The sequence below is a fragment of the Zonotrichia leucophrys genome, chromosome 1A, assembly GCF_028769735.1.
Source record: "Zonotrichia leucophrys gambelii isolate GWCS_2022_RI chromosome 1A, RI_Zleu_2.0, whole genome shotgun sequence".
Classification (NCBI taxonomy): Eukaryota; Metazoa; Chordata; class Aves; order Passeriformes; family Passerellidae; genus Zonotrichia; species Zonotrichia leucophrys.
Window position 1 is genome coordinate 63,931,409 of NC_088170.1, and position 27,432 is coordinate 63,958,840.

General features: G+C 44.3%; 4 protein-coding genes across 6 annotated transcripts in view; all 4 read right to left on the minus strand.

Annotated features, from left to right (window-relative positions):
* Window positions 1-27,432, minus strand: part of SEMA3D (semaphorin 3D) — a 142,334-nt gene that overhangs the window by 85,858 nt on the left and 29,044 nt on the right. For 2 of the 3 annotated variants that reach the window (XM_064702973.1, XM_064702971.1), the window contains exon 2: window positions 14,870-15,066. In XM_064702973.1, coding sequence (XP_064559043.1) covers window positions 14,870-14,990 — 121 coding nt within the window. In that variant the 5' untranslated portion in view covers window positions 14,991-15,066. Of the gene's footprint in view, window positions 1-14,869; window positions 15,067-22,289; window positions 22,306-27,432 lie in introns of those variants that run through there. The other variant, XM_064702972.1, reaches the window with a different exon arrangement.
* LOC135456117 (inositol 1,4,5-trisphosphate receptor-interacting protein-like 1) lies at window positions 26-1,621 on the minus strand. Its single transcript, XM_064729789.1, has one exon. The coding sequence runs from the start codon at window positions 1,619-1,621 to the stop codon at window positions 26-28; it is 1,596 nt and encodes a 531-aa protein (XP_064585859.1).
* LOC135456121 (inositol 1,4,5-trisphosphate receptor-interacting protein-like 1) lies at window positions 3,167-4,761 on the minus strand. The gene is made up of 2 exons (XM_064729802.1): window positions 4,425-4,761; window positions 3,167-4,332 (listed from the first exon to the last, which is right to left on the minus strand). Exons 1-2 carry the CDS (start codon window positions 4,759-4,761, stop codon window positions 3,167-3,169), a joined length of 1,503 nt encoding a protein of 500 aa, XP_064585872.1.
* LOC135456129 (inositol 1,4,5-trisphosphate receptor-interacting protein-like 1) lies at window positions 6,302-7,897 on the minus strand. The gene has a single exon (XM_064729815.1). The coding sequence runs from the start codon at window positions 7,895-7,897 to the stop codon at window positions 6,302-6,304; it is 1,596 nt and encodes a 531-aa protein (XP_064585885.1).

Here is a 27,432-nt window from a genome sequence, read left to right on the forward strand (position 1 = left end):
CACTGCTCTGTGCAGGGAACTCTTCTCAGTGGCTGGAGAGCAGCACCCCGAGGCGAAATCGCAGCCGACCATAAGCTTGCTTTGCCTCTCTGTGGGCGGCCGGATCTCGGGCCAGGTGCTCAAAGAGGTTGGGTGGCACAACCCCTCGCATGGCTGGTGGCAAGCTGATCTCTGCAGGAAGCCTCTCATTGCCCAGCACAAAGTGCCTCAGGTGTGTCAGCTGCAGGCAGCGGTCCAGGTACGCCATGATGTCCCACAGCCGCCGTGCAAATGCTCTCCTGTGCCACCGGGACAGTGGTACTGTGGTCAGCACGTGCATGACCACAGTCTTCCAGGTAGAGCTGGAAAAACCTGTGTCCCTCAGGATGCAGGTGAAGAGCTGCAGGCATTTCAGGTGCAAGCTCTCACACGGCAGCTGCCTGGCGATGTGCTGGAAGAATTTTGCCTCTGCCACAGCGTACATCTCGGCCCACGCTGTGCTTGCCATCATGGTGGCCTTGGTGGGCTGGCTGACCACAAAGATGTCAGAGTCCCCTCGGCGCACCCCAAAGAGCATCTCCACCGTCAGGCTCTCCCTGCCTTTGCTCAGCTGCAATTGGCAAGACCGGCTGCACGGCTGAAACACCAAGTGCCATGAGTGCCACTGAGGCACTTGCAGCCACGAGCTTCTCACCAACTGGCAGAACCAGTGGGAGGTTTTTGCCACGTCCAGGTAGGAGCCGGTGCAGAGTGTCCCTAGGAGGCTGCGCTTCTGCTTCCGCCGCAGCTCCTTCCGCGAGTGGTGCAGGAAGCACAACGGCTTCTCTGCCAGCTGCTCCTTCTCGCACGTGCACACCAGCTCCACACAGACGTTGAAGGTCCTTGCTGCCACCTGCCCTGCGCTGTTCAGCTCCAGGTGGAAGGCGTGCCCGGGTGGGGGATTCAGTGGGACCAGCACACGGTACACCCCATCCCAGTCACGGGGACTCCAACCCTCAAAGGCACTGCCCACCCCGATGGCTTCTTGAGGCACTGGGTAGGAGCTATTGCTCACGCTGTCCACAAAGACACGCGTCAAGCTCTCCATCAGCTCTGCTGTCACTGAGCAGCCTCTCTCCAGGTCCTCCACAGGCCACTCTATGCGGTCCACTAAACGGATGCCTTGCTCATTCCCCGCATATCCGGTCTTTTCTCGGTCTTCCATTCCACCACTGCCACTTTCTCCCTTGCCACCATCATGGTCTTCTTTTCCTCTGCTTCTCTGTTCACTGGCATCGCTGCTTTCCTGCACCTTCACCTCCGTACATTCTTCCTGTCCATCTACGCTGTCTTCACCTTCACGTACATCATTGTTGCTGGCCTCACCGCTCCTTCTCCTGCAGCTAAACCACAGGCCCAAGAGGAACAGGACTCCAGCAAGGACCCAAAATGGCCACTGCTGCTGCATGGCACCAAAGAGCACGGCGCCCCAGCCCTTGTCCTGCTCCTCCAGCTCCTGCAGCAGCCGAGCCATCTCGTGGTCCAGCAGCTCCTGACGCTCCTTCATTCGCTGGTGCGTGGCCTCATCCAGCCCATCCCCAGCCGGCTGGGGGTACTGGATCAGGCTTTGCACAAGCACGACGAGCAATGGCAGTAAAGCCATGGTCTGCAGGAGGACACACAGCAGGGGTTCAGTGGGGCCGGAATGGAGACAGACAGTGGGGCACAGGACCCGCAGGGAAGTGGCAGCAGGAAGGAGAGGGTCCCCGGCAGCTGGCGGGCGGCCAGGCCTGCACCGCTGCCCCAGCAAGCACCGCGCCCTCAGCGAGGCGCTGCCGCCGGGGCCGGGCCCTGGGTGCGGGGCCAGAACGCACGGCCCGGTACCGGAGCTTCTGCTCCAGCCCTTCTGCAGCTCCTGGCCTCTCCCAGCCCTGTCTCCTCACTGCTGTGCACTCACCGCTTGCCCAGGCTCTACTGGGGCAGCGGCACACGCTGAGGCCTTTTATACCTGCCCCCATTGTGACACGGCCCCTGTGATGTCACAGAACCCAGAGCGCATCACAGGCCAGCCCCGCCCGCCCTCCCCAGCCCGCTCAGGGAACTCATCATGGCCCTGGGCACCCAAAGCCCCAACAGACACCAAGTGCAGACCCATCACTCAGGAACCTGGCAACCCCAGAGCTTCCCTTGACAAAGCAGGCACAAAAGTCCCGCCACGCAACTCTTCTCAAATATAAATTTGGGTGACATGACCCACAGATGTTCTCAGTATGCAGGTGTAGGCTTTTAGTTAATATTGGTGGGGGACATTTTTTATTATTTCTATTTATACTTATTCCTTTTGGGGCAGGATGTCACGTAGAGACCACATACTTAATATATACAACATCCCTGTTTGCAGAAAGTCTTTATTTCATATAAGGATATAGGAAGGACATTCTCTAAGATACAGAGAGTTAAATACAAAGAATGACGCATTTCAGGCAATTTGTGTAATTTATTACTTTTTATTAATTTTTCAAACATAGATATCCAAATATTATTGAAAGGAGACATGGCACTATAGAACTGCAGTTCTATTCTCTAAACTAAGGCTAATGCGGCAAAACCAACACTAAACGGCCTTTGGAATGAATGCTAATAAACAAGTCTAATTAGAGCTACAGCTACAACTACAATGAAAGCTACAGCTACAGTTACATGCACAACTAATGCTACACTTACAGCTACAGTTAGAACTAAAACTAAAGATACAGCTACAGTTACATGCACAACTAATGCCACAGATACAGCTAAAGTTAGAACTAGAACTAAAGCTACAGCTACAGTTAGATGCACAACTACAACTACAACTAATGCTACAGCTAAAACAAATTAACTTCACTATGACCAAATCCATATGGCTAGGTTGCTGTCTTCAACGTCTTCTAAGCAACCTCTATCCGCTTCACTGTCTTCCATGCGAATGTGCAGGTGGAGCAGGTTTCTCCCTCACCGACGTGGTCAGCAGCACTGTTGGAACTGGAAGGTGAAGGGCAAGGCCATCCAGAGATGTGTCTGCACAGCGAATCCATGTGCTGCATCTTGCTTCCTCAGGGGCAGGAAAGCAGCTTCAGGATGGCCAGTGACAAATGTACCAGCTAAGCAGAGTTCAGGTGGCTGCCATTGGATGTGACACCCCATCACTGCTCTGTGCAGGGAACTCTTCTCAGTGGCTGGAGAGCAGCACCCCGAGGCGAAATCGCAGCCGACCATAAGCTTGCTTTGCCTCTCTGTGGGCGGCCGGATCTCGGGCCAGGTGCTCAAAGAGGTTGGGTGGCACAGCCCCTCGCATGGCTGGTGGCAAGCTGATCTCTGCAGGAAGCCTCTCATTGCCCAGCACAAAGTGCCTCAGGTGTGTCAGCTGCAGGCACCGGTCCAGGTACGCCATGATGTCCCACAGCCGCCGTGCAAATGCTCTCCTGTGCCACCGGGACAGTGGTACTGTGGTCAGCACGTGCATGACCACAGTCTTCCAGGTAGAGCTGGAAAAACCTGTGTCCCTCAGGATGCAGGTGAAGAGCTGCAGGCATTTCAGGTGCAAGCTCTCACACGGCAGCTGCCTGGCGATGTGCTGGAAGAATTTTGCCTCTGCCACAGCGTACATCTCGGCCCACGCTGTGCTTGCCATCATGGTGGCCTTGGTGGGCTGGCTGACCACAAAGATGTCAGAGTCCCCTCGGCGCACCCCAAAGAGCATCTCCACCGTCAGGCTCTCCCTGCCTTTGCTCAGCTGCAACTGGCAAGACCGGCTGCAGGGCTGAAACACCAAGTGCCATGAGTGCCACTGAGGCACTTGCAGCCACGAGCTTCTCACCAACTGGCAGAACCAGTGGGAGGTTTTTGCCACGTCCAGGTAGGAGCCGGTGCAGAGTGTCCCTAGGAGGCTGCGCTTCTGCTTCCGCCGCAGCTCCTTCCGCGAGTGGTGCAGGAAGCACAACGGCTTCTCTGCCAGCTGCTCCTTCTCGCACGTGCACACCAGCTCCACACAGACGTTGAAGGTCCTTGCTGCCACCTGCCCTGCGCTGTTCAGCTCCAGGTGGAAGGCGTGCCCGGGTGGGGGATTCAGTGGGACCAGCACACGGTACACCCCATCCCAGTCACGGGGACTCCAACCCTCAAAGGCACTGCCCACCCCGATGGCTTCTTGAGGCACTGGGTAGGAGCTATTGCTCACGCTGTCCACAAAGACACGCGTCAAGCTCTCCATCAGCTCTGCTGTCACTGAGCAGCCTCTCTCCAGGTCCTCCACAGGCCACTCTATGCGGTCCACTAAACGGATGCCTTGCTCATTCCCCGCATATCCGGTTCTTTTCTCGGTCTTCCATTCCACCACTGCCACTTTCCCTTGCCACCATCATGGTCTTCTTTTCCTCTGCTTCTCTGTTCACTGGCATCGCTGCTTTCCTGCACCTTCACCTCCGTACATTCTTCCTGTCCATCTACGCTGTCTTCACCTTCACGTACATCATTGTTGCTGGCCTCACCGCTCCTTCTCCTGCAGCTAAACCACAGGCCCAAGAGGAGCAGGACTCCAGCAAGGACCCAAAATGGCCACTGCTGCTGCAGGGCACCAAAGAGCACGGCGCCCCAGCCCTTGTCCTGCTCCTCCAGCTCCTGCAGCAGCCGAGCCATCTCGTGGTCCAGCAGCTCCTGACGCTCCTTGATTCGCTGGTGCGTGGCCTCATCCAGCCCATCCCCAGCCGGCTGGGGGTACTGGATCAGGCTTTGCACAAGCACAACGAGCAATGGCAGTAAAGCCATGGTCTGCAGGAGGACACACAGCAGGGGTTCAGTGGGGCCGGAATGGAGACAGACAGTGGGGCACAGGACCCGCAGGGAAGTGGCAGCAGGAAGGAGAGGGTCCCCGGCAGCTGGCGGGCGGCCAGGCCTGCACCGCTGCCCCAGCAAGCACTGCGCCCTCAGCGAGGCGCTGCCGCCGGGGCCGGGCCCTGGGTGCGGGGCCAGAACGCACGGCCCGGTACCGGAGCTTCTGCTCCAGCCCTCCTGCAGCTCCTGGCCTCTCCCAGCCCTGTCTCCTCACTGCTGTGCACTCACCGCTTGCCCAGGCTCTACTGGGGCAGCGGCACACGCTGAGGCCTTTTATACCTGCCCCCATTGTGACACGGCCCCTGTGATGTCACAGAACCCAGAGCGCATCACAGGCCAGCCCCGCCCGCCCTCCCCAGCCCGCTCAGGGAACTCATCATGGCCCTGGGCACCCAAAGCCCCAACAGACACCAAGTGCAGACCCATCACTCAGGAACCTGGCAACCCCAGAGCTTCCCTTGACAAAGCAGGCACAAGCGCCCTGCCACGCAACTCTTGTCAAATATAAATTTGGGTGACATGACCCACGGATGTTCTCGGTATACAAGTTTATGGTTTTAGCTAATACTGGTGGGGGACATTTTTTATTATTTGTATTTATATTTATTCCTTTTGGGGACGGGATGTCACGTAGAGACCACATACTTAATATATACAACATCCCTGTTTGCAGAAAGTCTTTATTTCATATAAGGATATAGGAAGGACATTCTCTACGATACAGAGAGTTAAATACAAAGAATGACGCATTTCAGGCAATTTGTGAAATTTATTACTTTTTATTAATTTTTCAAACATAGATATCCAAATATTATTGAAAGGAGACATGGCACTATAGAACTGCAGTTCTATTCTCTAAACTAAGGCTAATGTGGCAAAACCAACACTAAACGGCCTTTGGAATGAATGCTAATAAACAAGTCTAATTAGAGCTACAGCTACAACTACAATGAAAGCTACAGCTACAGTTACATGCACAACTAATGCTACACTTACAGCTACAGTTAGAACTAAAACTAAAGATACAGCTACAGTTACATGCACAACTAATGCCACAGATACAGCTAAAGTTAGAACTAGAACTAAAGCTACAGCTACAGTTAGATGCACAACTACAACTAATGCTACAGCTAAAACAAATTAACTTCACTATGACCAAATCCATATGGCTAGGTTGCTGTCTTCAACGTCTTCTAAGCAACCTCTATCCGCTTCACTGTCTTCCATGCGGATGTGCAGGTGGAGCAGGTTTCTCCCTCACCGACGTGGTCAGCAGCACTGTTGGAACTGGAAGGTGAAGGGCAAGGCCATCCAGAGATGTGTCTGCACAGCGAATCCATGTGCTGCATCTTGCTTCCTCAGGGGCAGGAAAGCAGCTTCAGGATGGCCAGTGACAAATGTACCAGCTATGCAGAGTTCAGGTGGCTGCCACCGGATGTGACACTCCATCACTGCTCTGTGCAGGGAACTCTTCTCAGTGGCTGGAGAGCAGCACCCCGAGGCGAAATCGCAGCCGACCATAAGCTTGCCTTGCCTCTCTGTGGGCGGCCGGATCTCGGGCCAGGTGCTCAAAGAGGTTGGGTGGCACAGCCCCTCGCATGGCTGGTGGCAAGCTGATCTCTGCAGGAAGCCTCTCATTGCCCAGCACAAAGTGCCTCAGGTGTGTCAGCTGCAGGCACCGGTCCAGGTACGCCATGATGTCCCACAACCGCCGTGCAAATGCTCTCCTGTGCCACCGGGACAGCGGTACTGTGGTCAGCACGTGCATGACCACAGTCTTCCAGGTAGAGCTGGAAAAACCTGTGTCCCTCAGGATGCAGGTGAAGAGCTGCAGGCATTTCAGGTGCAAGCTCTCACACGGCAGCTGCCTGGCGATGTGCTGGAAGAATTTCGCCTCTGCCACAGCGTACATCTCGGCCCACGCTGTGCTTGCCATCATGGTGGCCTTGGTGGGCTGGCTGACCACAAAGATGTCAGAGTCCCCTCGGCGCACCCCAAAGAGCATCTCCACCGTCAGGCTCTCCCTGCCTTTGCTCAGCTGCAACTGGCAAGACCGGCTGCAGGGCTGAAACACCAAGTGCCATGAGTGCCACTGAGGCACTTGCAGCCACGAGCTTCTCACCAACTGGCAGAACCAGTGGGAGGTTTTTGCCACGTCCAGGTAGGAGCCGGTGCAGAGTGTCCCTAGGAGGCTGCGCTTCTGCTTCCGCCGCAGCTCCTTCCGCGAGTGGTGCAGGAAGCACAACGGCTTCTCTGCCAGCTGCTCCTTCTCGCACGTGCACACCAGCTCCACACAGACGTTGAAGGTCCTTGCTGCCACCTGCCCTGCGCTGTTCAGCTCCAGGTGGAAGGCGTGCCCGGGTGGGGGATTCAGTGGGACCAGCACACGGTACACCCCATCCCAGTCACGGGGACTCCAACCCTCAAAGGCACTGCCCACCCCGATGGCTTCTTGAGGCACTGGGTAGGAGCTATTGCTCACGCTGTCCACAAAGACACGCGTCAAGCTCTCCATCAGCTCTGCTGTCACTGAGCAGCCTCTCTCCAGGTCCTCCACAGGCCACTCTATGCGGTCCACTAAACGGATGCCTTGCTCATTCCCCGCATATCCGGTCTTTTCTCGGTCTTCCATTCCACCACTGCCACTTTCTCCCTTGCCACCATCATGGTCTTCTTTTCCTCTGCTTCTCTGTTCACTGGCATTGCTGCTTTCCTGCACCTTCACCTCCGTACATTCTTCCTGTCCATCTACGCTGTCTTCACCTTCACGTACATCATTGTTGCTGGCCTCACCGCTCCTTCTCCTGCAGCTAAACCACAGGCCCAAGAGGAACAGGACTCCAGCAAGGACCCAAAATGGCCACTGCTGCTGCATGGCACCAAAGAGCACGGCGCCCCAGCCCTTGTCCTGCTCCTCCAGCTCCTGCAGCAGCCGAGCCATCTCGTGGTCCAGCAGCTCCTGACGCTCCTTCATTCGCTGGTGCGTGGCCTCATCCAGCCCATCCCCAGCCGGCTGGGGGTACTGGATCAGGCTTTGCACAAGCACGACGAGCAATGGCAGTAAAGCCATGGTCTGCAGGAGGACACACAGCAGGGGTTCAGTGGGGCCGGAATGGAGACAGACAGTGGGGCACAGGACCCGCAGGGAAGTGGCAGCAGGAAGGAGAGGGTCCCCGGCAGCTGGCGGGCGGCCAGGCCTGCACCGCTGCCCCAGCAAGCACTGCGCCCTCAGCGAGGCACTGCCGCTGGGGCCAGGCACTGGGTGTGGGGCCAGAACGCACGGCCCGGTACCGGAGCTTCTGCTCCAGCCCTTCTGCAGCTCCTGGCCTCTCCCAGCCCTGTCTCCTCACTGCTGTGCACTCACCGCTTGCCCAGGCTCTACTGGGGCAGCGGCACACGCTGAGGCCTTTTATACCTGCCCCCATTGTGACACGGCCCCTGTGATGTCACAGAACCCAGAGCGCATCACAGGCCAGCCCCGCCCGCCCTCCCCAGTCCGCTCAGGGAACTCATCATGGCCCTGGGCACCCAAAGCCCCAACAGACACCAAGTGCAGACCCATCACTCAGGAACCTGGCAACCCCAGAGCTTCCCTTGACAAAGCAGGCACAAGCGCCCTGCCACGCAACTCTTGTCAAATATAAATTTGGGTGACATGACCCACGGATGTTCTCGGTATACAAGTGTAGGCTTTTAGCTAATACTGGTGGGGGACATTTTTTATTATTTGTATTTATATTTATTCCTTTTGGGGCAGGATCTCATATAGGTTAATGCTCTGTTACAGATTTAGTGAGAAATCTTTCTCAAAGAAATCCAGGTTGCTTGGTTTATGCACTTGAGGATTTAATACCATCCTAAAAATGCCAACTAACTAAATTTCAATATTTGAGTCCCTTCAATAACCTCTTAGCTCTCAAAGTCTATGGTTCAATACCGTGGGAATTTCTGGTATAGACAGGATTTTCAGAAAGTAGAATGTCTGTTTTTTCAAATTTGTGCAAAGATGTACCTCTGTAACTCCCGCCAACTTCAAAATTGTCTCACTCAGAGTTAGCTAATCTTTCTGACTGATACGGGAACTTCTGTTTATTTCTGCCATCTCTTTGTGTATTTATCTCCAAAGGACTGTGAATACAGGAGAGATTATATTCCTCAGCCCTTCTTTGGGGGATTCATCTATAAATAGAACTGCAGAAATGGGGAGGGCGGAAAGGGAAACAGTATGTGACTTGAAAACTTGAACAGTGACTACAGATGTCCACTGCTACACTTACTGATGTCAGGCGGATCACGCCATCCCATAATGCGTAGAATGAGAACAATGCTGGGATTGCTCAAACTGCTCTGAATTGGATTTGCTTAACAGATGTCATTAGTAAAAGCAGTCAAAGAAAGAGTTTTGAGCCATCTTTCCAGCTGATGCCACTTATCATGTATCTTCCCCTTTTCTTCTAGGGAAACTGTTTTTGATTCTGTCCCATCCTTCTTTTTACAAGGGAGCAAAAATTATTTGCCAAGCATCACTCTTTCAGTTTTGTTTCCTCTCATTTTCCAAGATTTAATCAAGTGAACACTCAGCAGAATAGTTCTGTATTTTTTGAACACAATTCTTCTTTTATCCAATTGAGGCCCTTCTGTGACTATGAAATCATAAATACTGTAGTGAGCTACAGTTTACACTTAAAAGGTAGATATGGGTCAGTTCTTCAAGGTTATTCTTAGTTCAAGTGCTATATAAACTGTTGATGTCAGTGACTGGAAGCTGCTCTCCAGGACATTATATATATATATGATAATTATAGGGCAGAAAATGCAACATATAGTTGGATCTGACCTTCAAGTTCACTAGCTTAAAAAAAGAAAAAAATGTCTGTAAGAAATTTTCTGGTTTTCCTATTACTAAATTGTGCCTTCACATAATATAATATGCCTTCACATTTATATTTAGATTACTGCATATACAAGAGACTTTCTTTGCATGGACAGCAGTGCCCATCCATTGTCAAGCTAGGGTATATTTTAATTCTCAATGATCACTGCATCCAGAAAGCATTTTTGTGACAAAACAGGCACAGTCTTTCGCGCAACTATACAATCTTCCAGTAGTAGGGTCTTCATTCTCACATAAACACTTCGGGTTTTTCTGCAAAGGAATCTGAGAGATTTTTCTGAGACATAACAACCCATCAAAAATCAAATAAATAACAAAGAAGAGGAAAACACCACTTCTTCACTCAGCACATTTTCCTTGATTTTCATAAGCATTCAGATTTACAGCTACTGGTACTACCACAGGAGCAGGGCTTTTTCTGGTTTTACTTCCTCTTCCAGCAGAGCAAGCACAGCTGCAAAATGCAAACTCATTTCTGGGCTCTCTTGCATATCACCAGTTTACCACATTCCAACCAGTCATAGTTGTGCAACACCCCATCACAGTACTGGGATTACTGCAGTGTCACAGACAGTTTAAGTGAGGCTCAAGGAGGTGTACAGCTTTAACTATGTTTTATATGGATAATTAAATGATGCATGACATGGAAATAAGCCAGCTGTACTGAAACTTAGCAAACTAACTGCTCTGATGCAACAGTCAAGCATCTCATCAGTTATAAAATGAAACAGGTTTAAAGCAAAAACAATATAGAGAACAGAATGCCTGACATTGTAAAGTAGCATGTTCAAAGGACCATTTTTGAACATTAAGCAAGTGTACTCATCCAGTCAAATTTTCAAAAGAATTCCTGGCAGCAAAATGTTCTCTGTTTGCTTTTTCACCATGTTTAAAGAATGGATCACTCTTAGAGGGAAGAAAATCCTGTGTGCAAAACACTGCATGAAACTAAACAATCCTTAAACGTGGCTAATTTCCATGTGGAGCTGATGATTTAGCACTGTCATCCTTCAGCAGAGGAGAAAGAACTGCCTGTCTTTAGTTTACTTATGTAAGATGAAAAAAGTGAGGAGTGTGAATTTGATCTTGCTTCAATTTACTTCAGTGGCCAAACACTTGCCATGACTTCAGTGGGAGTGAGACTGCATCTTAATTCATTCAATGTGGAGAAAAACAAATCAGCTGAGAATAATGCTCTTGTTTATTAGATTTAAATCACTACCATAGTTGTTTTTAACAGTGCTAAGTAAATCCTGTTTTAAAAGCCAAAGGTTACCTTCAGGCATGCTTTTCCCTATGTATTGTGTCACAATGCAGGATTCCTGGTCATCTCACCATGTCACCACCGTTCACAGCAAGCAAGGTTTGCTCTGGGGCATGGCCACATTCCCACACAGGAATGACATATGTTTATGGATGTCACTGGTGCCAACATCCAAATCTTGGCTGGGGCATCCCCCCCAGCCAATAAACCAGGGTGCACACTTTTGTAAAATAAATGCATTCACTGAGAACAAAGACTACACTAACTAAGATGTCCATGAAAAGCAGTAAAGTAAATGAAATCAATAGGGTTAAATGTGCAATTATAAATCTGCATTTCTGCAGGGAAATTTTAGGATAGCCACAAATTGAAAAATGTTTAATTTTTGTTTTCTTTTCCTTAGAAGGCAATCAACCTTCTGGTTTGGCTGTGCTCTACTCTTCCTTATAAAGTAGAACCTAGAGAAACACTCAGAAAATATGTATGCAAGTACCTCTCAATTAATTTAAAAAGATTATTACTCAGAAGATAGACAGAAACAAGACTGTCTACACAGTATGAATTAATCATATATGAACTAGGACACAAACTCTTCCATTCCTTAGTAAGTGATGCTGTCCTGAAAATGACATTAATGAATGAGATTGGTATATGAAAACCTGCATCTGCTCTAGAGGTTGGAATGAGGCTGTTAAATGAGGCAGCAGAAAACAAGCATGTGCTGCCTAGGGAAGCTGAACATCACTTCTGTGTTTGAGGAGTTCTACAGTTTGGATGAAGGTCACAGGTTATCTCCAGCTGCATGAGCATTAGTGATAAACACACAGTTTCTCTTAGACTGAAGGCAGTGCTAGACAGAGTATTAAAATAAGGAATAGTACTCAAAACTCATCCCCTGGTTTTCTAAACATGGGCATCTTCTATTAGAAGACAGTTTCTTAGCTCGTCCATATATTAAATCTATAACATAACAATAAAAGCACCTCAAACTTGTAGAAGTATGTAAGAAACATAGATTAAGTAAGGTTTATGGAGTGAGAGCACCCTAAAAACATCACAAGAGCAGTGACAACTTCTAGGAGAGTAATGACATGAACCAGTATCTAGAAGTTAAGTCTAAGTGAAGAAGCGAATTTTTCAACTAATGGACCAGGGAAAATGTGGGAATAAAGGATGAGATATGTCATTTAAAGATTATAGCGTATTACATTAACACAGGTGGAAAATATATGACTTTGATTCTGTATTACAACATATTTCAATTGAATTGTGTGTAGTTTTAGTTTTATACATTCATGATTTTTTAGAACATATTTTTAGACTGGGGCACACAATAAAGAAAATCCATCACATGATATTGCATTGATCCCCACATCACTCACTGGAATATCTTAACATTTCCAGCACAGATTCCCAGTTCTTAAGATAAAAACCCAGAGAAGATGAAAATCCGTAACTGCCATTAAGAGACGGTCTAAAATTTTAATTGCTGTCTGAACACAAAGGAGCTGTGACATGCTGTGGTTTCTTGAAGCACTCCTGCAGTTTTCCTGACGTATCTGTAACCACCCCACCTTCTCCCCTCTTACCCATCCACCACTGACTGATGCAGCTGGGACATTCAGTAACTACAGAGGAAAATCTTGCTTACTTTCAGCTTTCCTGCCCCAGCAAATGCTCAGCTCTTCTGGAAGATGGACATATGCCATAAACACACTGCACCTTGAAGGGAATTAAACCTTCCCTTCAGACATGCATGTGAGTAGGTTTTTGGAGTTGCCTGGTGTGTCCATTTTTCATGTTTTCCACAAAGAAAGGAAAGAATCCTGCATTCTCCTCCTAATGATATTTCAAGTCTTAATTCCAAAGAACAGAGATGCCAGGACTTGTCAGTGACATGACTAACAATTTTATGAGAACTGGCAAGACAGCTCATTTCTCCTATATCTTACTCACAGAAACCATGGAATTACTTTGTCTGAAACACTTGGGGGAAGGAAGGTAGACTTAATTCTGACAACTTTATTAAATATTCAGTACATCTGACATCCTGTTATCAACAACAAAAATATGGTTTAATTATGATAAGCCTTACTGGTATAATTTACAATACATCAGTGTGAAAAAACAGAAGTGAATATTTTCTTGCTCCATGTGGAAAAATACACACCTTCCACCCTCCCAGAAAAGTAAGACACGGCACAATAAATTCTCATAATTCTCTTTCTTCTGGCTTTTCAGTTCCATCACACCTGTCCAAATTAAGATTTATGTGCTATTTTGCGTCTGTATCTGTTGTTGATTTTCCCCCCCTACAGGGATATAGGTGGATAAGTTCGGACAGGAAACGGTATCCCTCAAGCCAAACTGAAAGGTTTATAAAGTTGCTAATAAAAGTTTGGGTCAGGGCCTAAATATCAATCATCTGCTCATTGTCTTTCTAAACGAGCTCAGGCATTTTCCCAACCGCTCCCAGCAGGTCTCTGCCACTATTTCAAACTAAGATTTCAGCCATTTCTTTTTTCCCTGTGTTGACCTCAATAATTTTTCTTTCTCCCCCTCTTTACCTGCCAAAGGCATCCATCAGGATTTTGCCAAAGGCTATCTGCTTTTGAAGTTGAGAGGAATTCACTAATCGTGAGTGTCGAATCCACAATAAATGCCACTGCCACATGGTATATGGTGCTTTTGGGAATTATCTCAAAAGGCCTAGCTGTGAGAAGGCTGGCTGCATGTAAGAAGGGTTTTACTGCTAACTTTCATAACTCATGTCATGTCTTTCAGTTTCTGTATTCATTGGCTTCAGTGAGTGCAACTGTTTCCTGAATTTATAAAAATGTTGTCAAGATCCCTTGATCTCGCTTCCTCCATCTCTCTCACACAAACACATCCAAACACATCTATACACAGCAGAATAGCATGCACAGTGGCATGCAAATCTAGCAAAAGAGAAGCTTGTAAATAAATAGCATGTCATTCTGCTTACTCAATGAATTCCTCTGTGTGTTAAACTCATGATAAACGTATCATAAGCCCTGATGAAGGCTTTACAGCCTGCCCCATCACACCATCCTGAGTGCAATTCTGCGAGGCATAGGAAGACATAAGTTTGAAAAACAGAGCAGAAATAGCTCCCATAAGGCCAGGGTGCTAACATAGTTGAAACATAACTAACTGGAGAGCATTTGTTTTAGCTAAAGAAGACAGCATCACTGACACATCTCTGTGCCTATGGAGGTGTACTCTGCATTCAAAGGAACGAGAAATCCACCTTCTTTTAAAAATTGTCCATTAATACATATATATGTCTGTGTTGAAACTCCCCAGAGATGGTACCATTCTCAACAATAACTACACACAAGACTAAGAAATTCCACAGAGAAAACATGCTTTTGTGATCCAAAGAGGCAAGGACAAAGAAAACCACATATGCAGAGTTTAACATAGCAACGTAGTGATAGAAAAAGAATTACAAAAATAAATGTCAGCCCCCTTGAAACACTTGAGGCAGCTCTCGACTTTCTCTAATACTCTAGGAAGGTGTGAATGTCCTCCATGTCTGACATGGAAATGTCTCCAATGCACCTCAGAGTGTTTCAAGTACCACTCCCCTCTAGTTTATATAGTCTGTTAATATCCTCTTGGACCAAACAGAAATAATAGTTTAAAAAGAAAATTGTATTTCAGAAACATGTGCCTCTACATGACAAAACCCCCCCAGAATTTAATACCATCCCCAGGCAGAATCCATCCATCCTTAAGGCTTCTATTATGTATTTCTGGGACTGTGTTTTGCTTTCCTGGTAAGTAATACAAATGAACTGCTGGCAACATCACATCAAAACAAAAGCAGCAGAATCAGAAAAAAATGCTGAAAAGTTTACCTTTATAGGAAAGCTTCAGTCTTGGGATATTTTGTTTTGACGTTCCAGTGACTGGAAGGAACAGCATCACTAAAGACAGCAAGCTGCAGGCATGAGGCACTTGTAAAGCTCTCATTCTCATTCTGCTCTCCTCTTCTGTATCTTTTTTTTCACCACGGTGAAATATCTCTCCACTTTTCAAACAATCCAAGTTTTATCTGAAAGAAAAAAAGGAAAACATCTGTAGACCTGCACTACTGCATAAACAATAATTCTGTAAGCAAGCCAGATCTATCTTTAAAGAGCAGCTAATTTAATTTCTTTGCTACAAAAGTATTTTTTTTTCTCCAGTACAAGTAAAAATGTTTTGTTTCTTTAATACTAAATTTACACATTTTGACATTGGAAAAATATGTAAACTTTTCAAACACCAGCGTCTAGCACAGCTAAAGTTCAAGCACAAATTAAATTAACAAAAAGAACATTTGCCATTCAAAAGTGACCACGCAACTTGTTAGTTCATACCAGTCCACTGGATATCTTGATGTTTTATAACTCTTTTTATCTCAGTACAACAGCTATTTTATGTTTATGCTCTGACTAGAATGAACTGTAATGTCTCAGATGCCATGGGGGTACAAGCAGAGTTAACAATGAGTACATACCCATCAAAATTTTCATAAATAAACTAAGAAAACTGGATGGAACAAGCAGTTGTGTTTAGTTTTAATAGAAAAAAACAGTCAATGCAGATGATGTATTTAAAAGTGCTTTCAGTATGATATTTCCAGCAGAATAACTGCAACTCATCCACCAAAATGTCCTATAAACTTTAATGAGTGTTTCAGGCTGGGGTCAATAGGCTGATATGAGATTTTGTTAGCACACTGTGCAACTAAGCCAGCTTTGCAGCACTTTTCACTTAATAAGTGTCATTCTTATTCCATAAATCTTGAAGTGTTTTACAAATGAAAGCAATTATCACTGTCCTTATTTTCCCTATGCAAAAACAGAACCATAAAGCTGCAGTGAACCTATTTCCTCAAGGCCATACAGCACAGTAGTTGAAAAGAAAACAGCAACAGCAATCCTGGTGGCCTTTGTACCCAGCTATCAAGGATCCCTTTTGCCCAATAACTCCACTTTTGCACGTGAAATTATTTAAAATGGCATCTTGAGTTCTGAAGGCAAAACTTGATGGTTAATAAATCACAGACGTCAGAGTATGAAAATACTTGTAAGACCAGATACTTCCCCCTGCAAGTGCATGATGCTAGAGGTCAAGGGGGACAGCTGGTGAAATGACAAATATCAGTGTTTGAGTAATGCTGTAAAACCAAGGAGTAAAGAAATGTTATGGTTAGTCGAGAGATTAATGGCTCATGACTTGCCATGAAAATTCTTTTCTGAAAGGTACTGGAACTGCCTGATTAAAAGAGCAATCCTAGTGCCCACATCAGCCAGCACTTGCACAGACATCAAAGGAGAGGTTCCTTACAAGCCCATGAGAGATGCAGCACAGCCTGGGGCCCCTGGTCTGGTATTCAAGCTCCTGCAGCTCTGGGTCAGGCAACTCTGAGCCACAGCAGCACCCAGAACCAATTCAGCACCTCCTGATGCAGGCAGATCATCCTTCCTGGCACAAAAGGATGGAAACAGTTCTCTCTGACAGAGGAAATCTGTCTCAGATGAAACTTGGGCTTTCTGAGCCTCCAGACTTTCTGTCAATAGTAAAAGACAAGGAAGTGTGCAAGAGCACGATGGTGAAAAAGGGAAATAATTTGTAAAATGCCCAAAGCATAGCTCCTATTGCAGAACACTGAGCTTCTTTCTTCCCAGTCCCCTCTTCAACACTCACATTGTGTCTGAATGCATTGGTCTTGGCCAAGGGGAGTGCATGTTCATGAGATGACACAGAGAGAAAACAGACAAACATGAAATGCCTGTTTCATCTTTCCCTTCCCTTTATTACAGTATGAGATCCTAAGAGAAAGCCTTTACTTCTGTGCCAACACATCTATTTGAGGGTGGACCACAAAGAACTGATGTGGATTAGACTATGGTAGGGTTAAATTGCCTTTAAGAAATCTGTTTAGGGGGAAGAAGGGGAAAAGAAGGGGAGGGGAGGAGGGGAAAGAATATATGAAGACGAGACACCAGCCCTGTTCATCTTCAGCAGGATGATAGTGACAAACCATACTTCAAAAAGAAGCAATTAAGTGGGAGCCAGTCTCACTGCAAGTATGTTGAGAAGTCATGGCCTGAAGGTCTGGGCCTCAGCCAACAGGGAATTCACCAAAGGATTTGGGGCTCATTTACTTGAGGCAAATTACTATGAAGAATCAAGATTAAATTTGACTAAAAAACCACTTGTGTCAATGCACTGTCATTTGCTGAATTGATTGAGAATCAGCACCAAACTTGGGCCTTTGGCCATAGCTCACAATCTCATTTTTTCATTTAGGCATTTTTTGCTAATGGGAACCTTTGGGGTTTTTTGGTTGGTTTTTTTCCCCCTTTTTCCCTTTTATTTGAATAATGTCTGTGAAAAACCATTTGCTTTCACAAGGCGGTTAGTTTACACTGGAGGCAGCTGGTCTGTGAGCTCGAGCCAACCCTGTCCTGTCTTTAGATTCATTGCAATCTGGCCAGATTGTCACATATATTTTTAGTTTATGATGATCCTCTAATACAATTCCAGCTTCCACAGAGAGTCCTTCCAACAGTCTAGCTCAGGTTAATGAACTTGAGGCCAACTAACTTGCCATTAATCTTGACGAAATATCCTTCCTCTCTGTAACACATGCAATGTCAATCAGGGTCCTGTGCTGAAAAGACCCACAGTCACACAGAGCAGAAGCAAACAGTCCCATGAGCAGAAATAAAAAAAGCAAATTTGACTCCCCTATTCCTTCCTCCCCTCAAAAGTAAGACAAATTTGGTCAGAGAAGGAAAAAATTACTAGTTTGTTTAATTCTTTGATACTTCAGCTAAGGACCAACACCTTCTAAAACTTCCTCACCATGAACGGATCCAAAATAAATGAGGAAAAAGACTCTGAAAAGAAAAATACTGAGGCTAAAGCTGCTTCCCTACCTTGGCTTCAGCTAGGAAATAGCACTGCACTGTGTTAATTATCACCTGCAAGACCTAGCAGGGAAGGAAGCCATGCACACACCTCGCTGAAAAGGGGGCACTTCCAGTGGAATAAAGGAGCTTTTATTTGCCCCACGTAGGGGTGGGAGGCACAAGGCTGGGAGGGGCTGAGCAGCCTGGCTCCATCCTGCTCAGACCTCCCAGCGGGGCCCATAAATTGGGATTGGGCAGTAGGTAAAAGCGCCAGAAGCCAGAAAGTGGAGCTGCAAGTGTGCTGCCATCCTGACAGAGAGAAGGGCCAGACCTGCCTGGCACATGTGCCATGTCACGTCCCAAAAACGTCCCAAAAACGAGGTGTCACCTCCCCGCAATCGGTCACATCTAGTGGAGCCCATAAAACAGATTGCTCCGAAGCTACTGTCTGAAACAAGAAAACCTGGAGCCAATTTGCTAAACATAATTTATTCCAGGCCCTTTGTGGCAATAAACACAGCTCTTCAGCCTTCTCAAACACACAGACAGTGAGGAGCTCTGTGCTTTTGGGAGCTTTTTCAGATCGTTCAGCTCAAACCTATCTAAATGCAAAATCTTGCATTCACAAATACTGTGTAGTTTCCCACTTCTCCTGGCGTCACGAAGTCCAGAGCTGAAATGACTGTGACCCATCTGCAAACACACAAACTTTATTCATGAAAATTTCAATTAATTCTGTTAAAAAAAGGCTTTATGGAATTGGAGGATAATTTAAAACCTGTTTCCAGTTCTAGTTTTCCACGGCCATTTTAAAATTCAGAATTTTATATTCCAATAGTTATGGCTCTGCTTTAGTGAATCTAATAGCAATGTTGCAGATTGTGACAACTGAAAATCTAGAACAACCTGGTCACTATCAGCTTATAAATTCATTATAAACCCAATGAGTAAGTTGCCTAGGCCATGTAGCTTCAATGTGTCATTTTCTATCACTGATGAAAAAGTTTTTCTTTCTTCCCCTTATCTATTCTTGATTGACATCTTGAGGTTTTATTTTATTTTGGTCTATGGAGTCAGAAGAGAGAAAAGTATGTTCATTATATCCCTTCCAGACATCAACAAAATAGCATGAGTGGCCTTTCAGAAAAACATATTGCTTTAAAAGATTTAAAATTAATCAGCCACAAGAATAAACAAAAATCACTCCACCTATGATTCATATTTATTGAAAAGTACATTATCGCTTTATCATCTCTTTTTTAAGAGATAAATATCTATTTGTTTCAATAGATTATTTTCTACTATTATAAATAGAAAATCTATATGCACACAAATTTAAAGCACATTATTTTAACTACAAGTATAAAGATATGTGTGTCCAATGCATTATGTAGATATCTCACCTTCAAATTATCATACAAATTCCAAAAGAAAAATTACTGTGGTTGTCTACTGTGTGGTTCAAAACTGTACTATAAACATAAAATGGACATTGAATTGTCTCTGTTAATAAGAGGGAAAACTGTAAGCATACATGGCTCAGATTAGTAACTTAGAAAATCAAATAGACTAAAAATAAAATTACATCTTTAGACTTAGTTAACATTCTTAACTTAGTTCTGCAATAACAAAGATGACATTTATCCAGAGCACAATGAAACTATGTTCTTGTACCCCTTAGATGGTCTGTTTGTTATTTGGCAAAAGATGCTTTTCTCTTCATTGTGAAATCTCAGTTAAAGATAACTCCATCCAAGAACTGGTAAACAGTATTATTCATCACTATTCTCCTACTTATTAAGTAGGTTTTGTGCTGTTTGTAGTCCAGAAAATGTTCTCTTTCAGGATTCAGAAAAATACTGCTTTTTACACAAACCCCAGATCAGCATTACCTCACTTCCCAACACCAGGAGAAATTAATGGACAAAAAGAAAATGGTACAATCAAAAAACATTATGTGAGCCTGCAGTAAGTGATTTTTTTTTTTCATTTTGTGTTGCATAAATCACTGGGCTTAGAGTACCTGGTTTAGATGAGGTTTTGCCATAGTGCAGTCTTCGCTATTGTTAATTACACAAACAACTAGCAAAGACTCCTAAGAAGCATAACCCAGCTTACAATGAGGTTTGAAAAACTACGAAGGCTTTAACTTTTACTGAGCTCCTCAAAGGATTTACACACCATCCATTCAACACCAATAACTTAGCAAGAAAAATCACTGCTGTGATTCCCACTTGAGAAGAACCAAATAGAGCAAAGAAAAATGAAGGGTCTGAGAGACAATGAGGATGTAATTGAGGGAACAGAGTCAGCAAAAAATCTTATTGTAGAGAACCATCTGACAATAAATAAAGCTCTCCAATAGAGAGAAAAAATACATTTGAGGATTACATTGGATTTTTTGTTGAGATGAACTCAAGTAAAAATGGTGACTAAGGAAGTGAAAAGAGAGAAGAAGGAAGGAATTCCCTTATTTTGTCTACTTTTTCTTACTTTTCAGCATCTTTCTGAAGGGAATCTACTGGTGAAAGCATTCCTAACAGGCATGTGGTCTGTTTGGAGATAAACACTGGTTTATGGCAGAAACTTTACAGAATTATCTGTGTCACATTGTTCTGAAGAGCTTATCTGACCATGAAATTTACTGTTGGGCACCTAAAATTATACACACAGGAAATGAGCACTTCATCCTCAAAAGATATCAGGATATTTTTCAGGTCAATATCAGTGAGGTCATGATTACACCCAAAGATTTCACAGACACAGAAGTAATCTTTTCAGAAGGTGGCAGATAGACAGCCACGCACACAGACATGTTATCTATCATTACAAACACTAATTCTGAGAAATTTTATCTGTGGCATTGTAGCTTTTGGACATGTAACACATAAATCCAAGACTGATGATAAATCAAATTCTATGCTCTAACCCTAATTATTTGTATATTGTGTCTCCTCAAAAAAAAAACCCACCCAAAAAAATCCCCAAAACCAGACTCATAGGTTTTTACATTCTATAGTCTGTTTCTCAAACACAGTATCTATTGTTCAAGAAAAAGGATGGGATGGAAAGCAAGTTGTCATCTGAAAATGGTATTTCCAAAAGGAGGTAGGCACATAAATAAAACGTCCCACCAGTCAGATGTGAAGCTGGGATAGTCACACAGAAATATCAACATTCCTTTCATTCTAAAGTTAGATGTATATATGTGTCTCTTACGGGTTCTTTTTCCTCTTGTTTCCTCTTGTTTTCTTTGGGGAAGGAACTATGACTTCAGGTATTACGTCCATAATAACAGCTTTCCATAGGCTCTTTATTTAGAAGGACATGAGAATGTCCTACAAGTCTGATCATCCAAAAAACAAAAAAACAAACCCAAAAAAAACCCCAAACAACAAAACCCAAACACAAGCCAAAGAAGCAGTGTAAGGCACGATTTAGCAACACATAAGAATCAAAAGGAGCCCTAAGCCAAACCTCAGTGTTACATTATTTTAAGTACAGCATGTTTCCCCAGCAGACCAAAAAAACCACTAACGCTATGAAAAGTGACTCTAAGATGAGTTTTGTAACTCTGGTATCCAAGAAAAGAAAAAGGCAGTAGCATGAAAATTCCTAGAGACATTAATGAAAAGGTAGACTAGATGGAAACCCACTTTCTGCCAAGTAGTGTGACGTCTGAAGGGTTTCAAAGAGAGACAGAGAATTTTCCTCTGAAATGTCTGTCACCACCTGCAGCACTTGGGGTGGTTTGGCTCAGCTCTGAGTGAAGGAGACAGGGAGACAACACTTGCAGGAAGCTCTGCCTGTGGAACAGCCTTGGCCTGCTCTTGAGAAAACACTGGAAAGCCAGAAAAACGTCATGATGGCCATCAGAGAAAATAAATGCTCATTTTGGGGGGACCTGAGCATTTGAACTCTAGCAGATTGCATTTGTGCTGCTGCAGCCTGAATTAACCCCAGGCAGCATTGTCAAGCCACCTAAACCACTGACCCTGCAACCACCATTCTGCTGCTGGAAGAAACATAAACCTACATTGGCCAACACAAAGGAAGGATTACAGTCTCATTTTCACCTCCAGGAATTCTTGCCAGTGTTTTGCTATGGAAAAACCATTCTCTGTAATTTCCTTTCATAGGAAACCTTCCAACATATGCAGGAGTGAAGCACCAGTCCTCTAGCAGGGACCAGAAGTCTGAACTGGCTGATTTTTTTGGGCATTACCAGTAACTAGTGGCAATGTGGTATTCTACAGATTAGTTACTTGAACTTGCCCTACCATGACTTTTGTACATTTGTGAAAAACCCAGCTTGATGGGAAGGCAGTGCAGCACTCTGGTGAAATCTGTGATAAATCAAATCCAGACTTACAGCTCTGCAGGATACAGCAGCAAGGTGGATAACAGTGCACACTCTGAAGGGGAACAGCCAGCGAGTGTCTGCATGGATGCATCTACAGATGGGAGTAGGTGGGGCTCTCGTGTCCTTGATCCAAGCAATCCAGATCTCAGCCAGCTCCCAGGGCTGTATGGCTCCATTAATTGCACACTGTACAGCAATATGTTACACATTTCAGCCATACATACATCTGAGGCATCACCAGGCAGCCAACTCTATGTGCAGGAACACAACCTGCAGACCATGCACATAATCACAGCCCAGCAGACACTACTAAATCAAAAACTCAACCAAAACAAACCCTCCCCAAAGCAGAAAGAAATAAAGGAACAAAGATTTACATTTACATAAATATTTAAAATGTAAATTTCATTTCACAGCCAATGCTTTATTGTACCAAAATTTGTAGTTAGATTATCTGTTGTAAGCATTAATGTATTGCCAAATAGTTTGTAATTTTGTGTAAATGCTTGCAGGCACTCACAGCTGTATCTAAAGTCTGTGAGACACTCAGATAAAAACAGAATGTTACAAATGTTAAGCAGAGGCAACTGCATGTTGTAGTTCCCATCTTAATATAACAAAACACTGTTTTTATTATTTCTATTTTACAAATCCTGATAGGATGTTTCCTTAACTGCCAGTATTATTTAGTTTATTGTCAGCTGTGTAAAAGTCAAATCATAATTTTCAAAAGAATTCAGGCTAATACAGTTTAGCAATGGTTAAAAAATGTGTACTTCATATGGCAGCCGGGCTTTGATCAAATCTGTTTGCTGTATATCCAATGGCATATTTCCCTAAAATTCCTTTCATCAACGTATGGCCTCATTATTTGATGCACTGTCAGTGAACTCTGTACAGCACAGTCTGCAGAATTTAATGTATAAACTGCACTACAGGGAAAGACATGCCGGAAGGATTTTAATTTCCACTTCCAACAAATTGATTTAATAATTCATGACTATATGCCTGCAGTCTATTGGAGAAGCGTTTTTTTACTCCATTGTCCAACTAATTTTGGATCAACATTTTGTACAGCCAAAGTGTAAAGTGATACACATATGAATGTGTACACTGCAGAGCAGTGATCTCTGTTGGCCCAATAACCCAGTTATTTTATTGTTAGACTGAACACATTTGCTTTCTTCCTGTTTTTTTTTTTCTTAAAGAACTTATTTCATTTAAATTTGGAGTATATGTGACAGAATCAGCAGAACCTCTATAAAAAATCCCACTTGTGAGCTTACACAAGTCACTGGCTCAATGGGGACCTGTTCCTCTTGATGGGTTTTTCTCAGGTACTCATCATCACAGCACCCGAGCAGTTTAATAGCTTTAATGTCTCTATTCTCTACCCTCTATCCTTGTCATGAGGAGTTAACTGGATTTCCTTTAATGCTGCCAAAGGAGATGACATCCCTTGGATAAGGTCAAACCAGCAGTCAGGACCAGTACTCACATCCCCCTAGTGACACAGCCAACCTTCTCCACAGGGACACCAGACCTGTAGCTCCTCAGTGAGATCCATGGCTCACACATCACTTCTTCCAGTGCTTTATTTGTTATATTTAAGTGCCTGTGCAGACTGCAGAAAATTACAAGCAATCACAGTTTCATTTTCTATAAAGAACTTCACAGAGCTGCGTAAGGAAAAACACACTGCAAGTGTGGGTTCAGACAGCAGGTTATCAAAGCTTTAACAGTCCTGTGTTCTCTGATCATCAGTTTTACCATTTTCAAGGGTTACAACATGCTGCTATCTATTCAGACGCTCAGAAAACTTTCTGTTTGTGTCACAGCAGAAATCAATTTATATTTGGTGCAATAGTTGTTTTGCTGGTCTATTTTTAAGCTGCTTTGTGAAGGGTGTTATCATGACAGTTCCTGGAATCTGAAACAGCCATATTAAAAAAGAAACCAAGAATTCAGGCATCACCTAATCCATTCAACACAGAAATACTTCCACTTTAGTTTAAAATCACAATAACTTTCCTTTGTCTTGTGAAGACAAAGTGAGGACACAGTGTGCAAGGCTGAATGAGTATTTCACTGAAAAAAGGAATGATTTTTAGATGGTTAACCAATTAGTTTCCATAACCAGAAGATCAATATTAAAAAGGTAGGATGTAAAACACCACTTCTCATTTCCTTCTCCCCAGCAGTCATTTGTCCCCTAAAATGATTAGGCAATCTCAATCTCGAGGGAGTTCTGAGGTTTCATTCCCTAAAAGGATTGTCAACACTGGAACAGGAGATCAGAGAAGTCATGGATTCTCCAACTTTGCAGACATTTGAAGCTTGACTGGACATAACTATTAAGCAATCTAATCCAAAACTGAAGTTATCCATTCTTTGAAATACAAACTAAACCATATCACTTCCTCATGTCTCCTTCAACCCTAATTTTTCTACTACTTCCTTTAGCAGTTAATGGACAAATGAAAAATCGAACTTAATCATACACTGAAAGTCTTGCTCAACATCCAACATCCTTCTACCTATACTTGGATTTCTGAAAGCCATCAACTCACTTTTTCTATTCTCCAGTGATCTTATCTTCCCAAAGATTCTTCTGGTAAGGGCAACGTCTACCTGAGCTGCTTACACAGTAACTACCACACTATTAAAATCTGACTGAAAACAGGATGAGTTTTCTTTTATGAAACTGTCCAAAAGCTGAAGCAATTCAAGAACTGATTCACAGGCAGATAATAAACCCCTGTATCAAGAATAGCAATGTGTCCATAGGGGAACTGGAGTACACACAGCATAGGTGCAGGCACTGCATTAGCTTTATCACTTAATTCAGTATCTCACAGCTTCCAGGTACAGTTAACCCACAAGGTCCTGGTTTGAAAACTAAGCACAGAACTGTGTGTCAAAATTATTAACATGCTATGTGAAATAAGGGTTTTGCCTGTACTGGTGACATAAGAAGGGGATTTATTCCAGGACTCCCCCACTGGAGTTTGAAGATGTATGAAAAAGGCCACTGGATGAACTGCTGACACCCAAATCGTGCCAATGATTTCTGCTCACCCAGCACACAAGACCATCTGCATGTTCCAGGCTGACCTCTCTTTTCTATACAGACCAGAACTCCTTCCTGCCAGTCTATTATCTCCCAGTGGCAACAAGAAGTGGAAGCCATTGTAGTTACACCACATTAAATATTTCTCAACGTTGTGGGGAGAAAAAATGCATAGAAAGGAACTGGGCTCCACGCTGGCTTAGCTAGAAAAAGAAATGTGGTGGAGAAGATTAAGTTGTGTTTCTATAGCCATGGCTGAGCAGGTGGCAAAGTCCCACCACAGGTGCTTGCTCCACAGAGGATTCCACTCCCTGGTAAAATAGCTACTCCTCAAAGAAACCAGGGCTTGAAGAGAACCAGGACTCTTCCTGTCAGATGAGCCTTGTGTAAGTTTATGAAGCCTCGGGATCATAATGATTAAGTACGTTCCTTAAGCCATTCCCCACCAGGCTTTAGTGCTTTTAAACCACTGACCCCTTGAATTAAAGAGGGAGATTTCTCTTTTCACAGCTGTGACTCAACACAGGAAGGAATTCAGAGACATCTGAAAACAAAGCCAGGCAGAATTTAAAACAAAATCCTTCAATGACAGATTTAGCAAGTGATGGGCACAGCTGGAGCTTACAAATATAACTAAGCAAATGAGCATGCATTATACAACAACCTTACATAGACAGATCTCATGAAGGGTAATTTCCTCACAAGGAATTGCAAAAATCAAACTGCTATGAATAAGTCATCAGAAAAACTAGATATTCAAAAGGAATCTGAGTCTTTGGGTCGCTTAGCAAACTAAATGGCAACCACCCCTAAAATGAGATATGTGACAACCAATTAAGCAACTAAAGCCTTGATTTTTAGTTGACTATTTAAATCACAATACAAAATCAAAATTCCTGTGCCTAGAGAAGAACAAAACACTACTAAGGTAGTTTTCAGAACTTATTTAATACCTTTGATACATTCAACTTAAAATATACAGTAACTAGTACATACATCATTGAGTCATTGCAAAGGAAATGTGTCCCTACTATTTCTGCTGGGCAAGCTGATGCTAAATGTATTCACAAGATATTCTGGGAGGAATTGAAATGAAAAAAGAAGTGGAATTAGATACTAACAGCTAATTATCACTGTCACTATCTTAAACATGACATTCTTCTTTCTACCCAGTCAAACGGGCTACATGATACAGCACACCACTTTTAAGAAGTAAGCACAAGTTTGCAGATAAACTTTATAAAATGCAACAAATATCTTGAAGATAATCAAGCATGACCAATTGACCACCTACACACAGTACTGCAAAGCAAAACAACAATGACCACTGAAAATTCTATTTCCCTTGTCTGCCTCGCTGGGGTATGTGACTTGCATTAATGGCACAGGGAATAATGTACTTGCACTCAGATCCTGGACTGACTGATGTCAAATGAAGTTCAACCATTCATATTAATGGGGATCAGCATTTGTCTGAGGGAATGGAAGCCTCTCAGACCTCAGGGTCATGAATTGACAAGCTATCGAACATTTTCTCTGTAGTGCTGACCATCCTCCATCCCCACTGAGCTCAGCTGTCTGGACCCTTAGTCCCACTCCAGCTGCTTTGTGCTCCTCCTGAGGCACAGAAAGAGCTCATTACAGATTCTCCCTGTGTAGTGTGCAATGCAGGCTGAGGGCTCACAACTCCCTTTCTAGGAAACACAGAATAGTCACATTTCTCTGGACCCCAAGAAAAACACAGAGACATACATGCAAACTGTGAGTTGTGTTATTCTGGAGATCTGTAATTGACTAAGCCAGATGGTGACAGAAGTGCCATTAATGCCAAAAAGCCCCACCAAACTGAAAATATCTTCTCAAAAGAACATAGATGACTTATAACTTATACCAAGAAAATGGTTGTTAAATTGCTATTGTCTCATGCCACTAATACACTGGGAGGATGCAAAAAGCACTTTTTCTTACTGATGGACTTTCTGGAAAAATGCCTTCTCACAGAACTTTTTCTTGAATGGTTCCAGAGTATCACTAAGCTCATGGGTTGTAGTCATGCTAATGATTAGCAAGCAGTAACTTCAG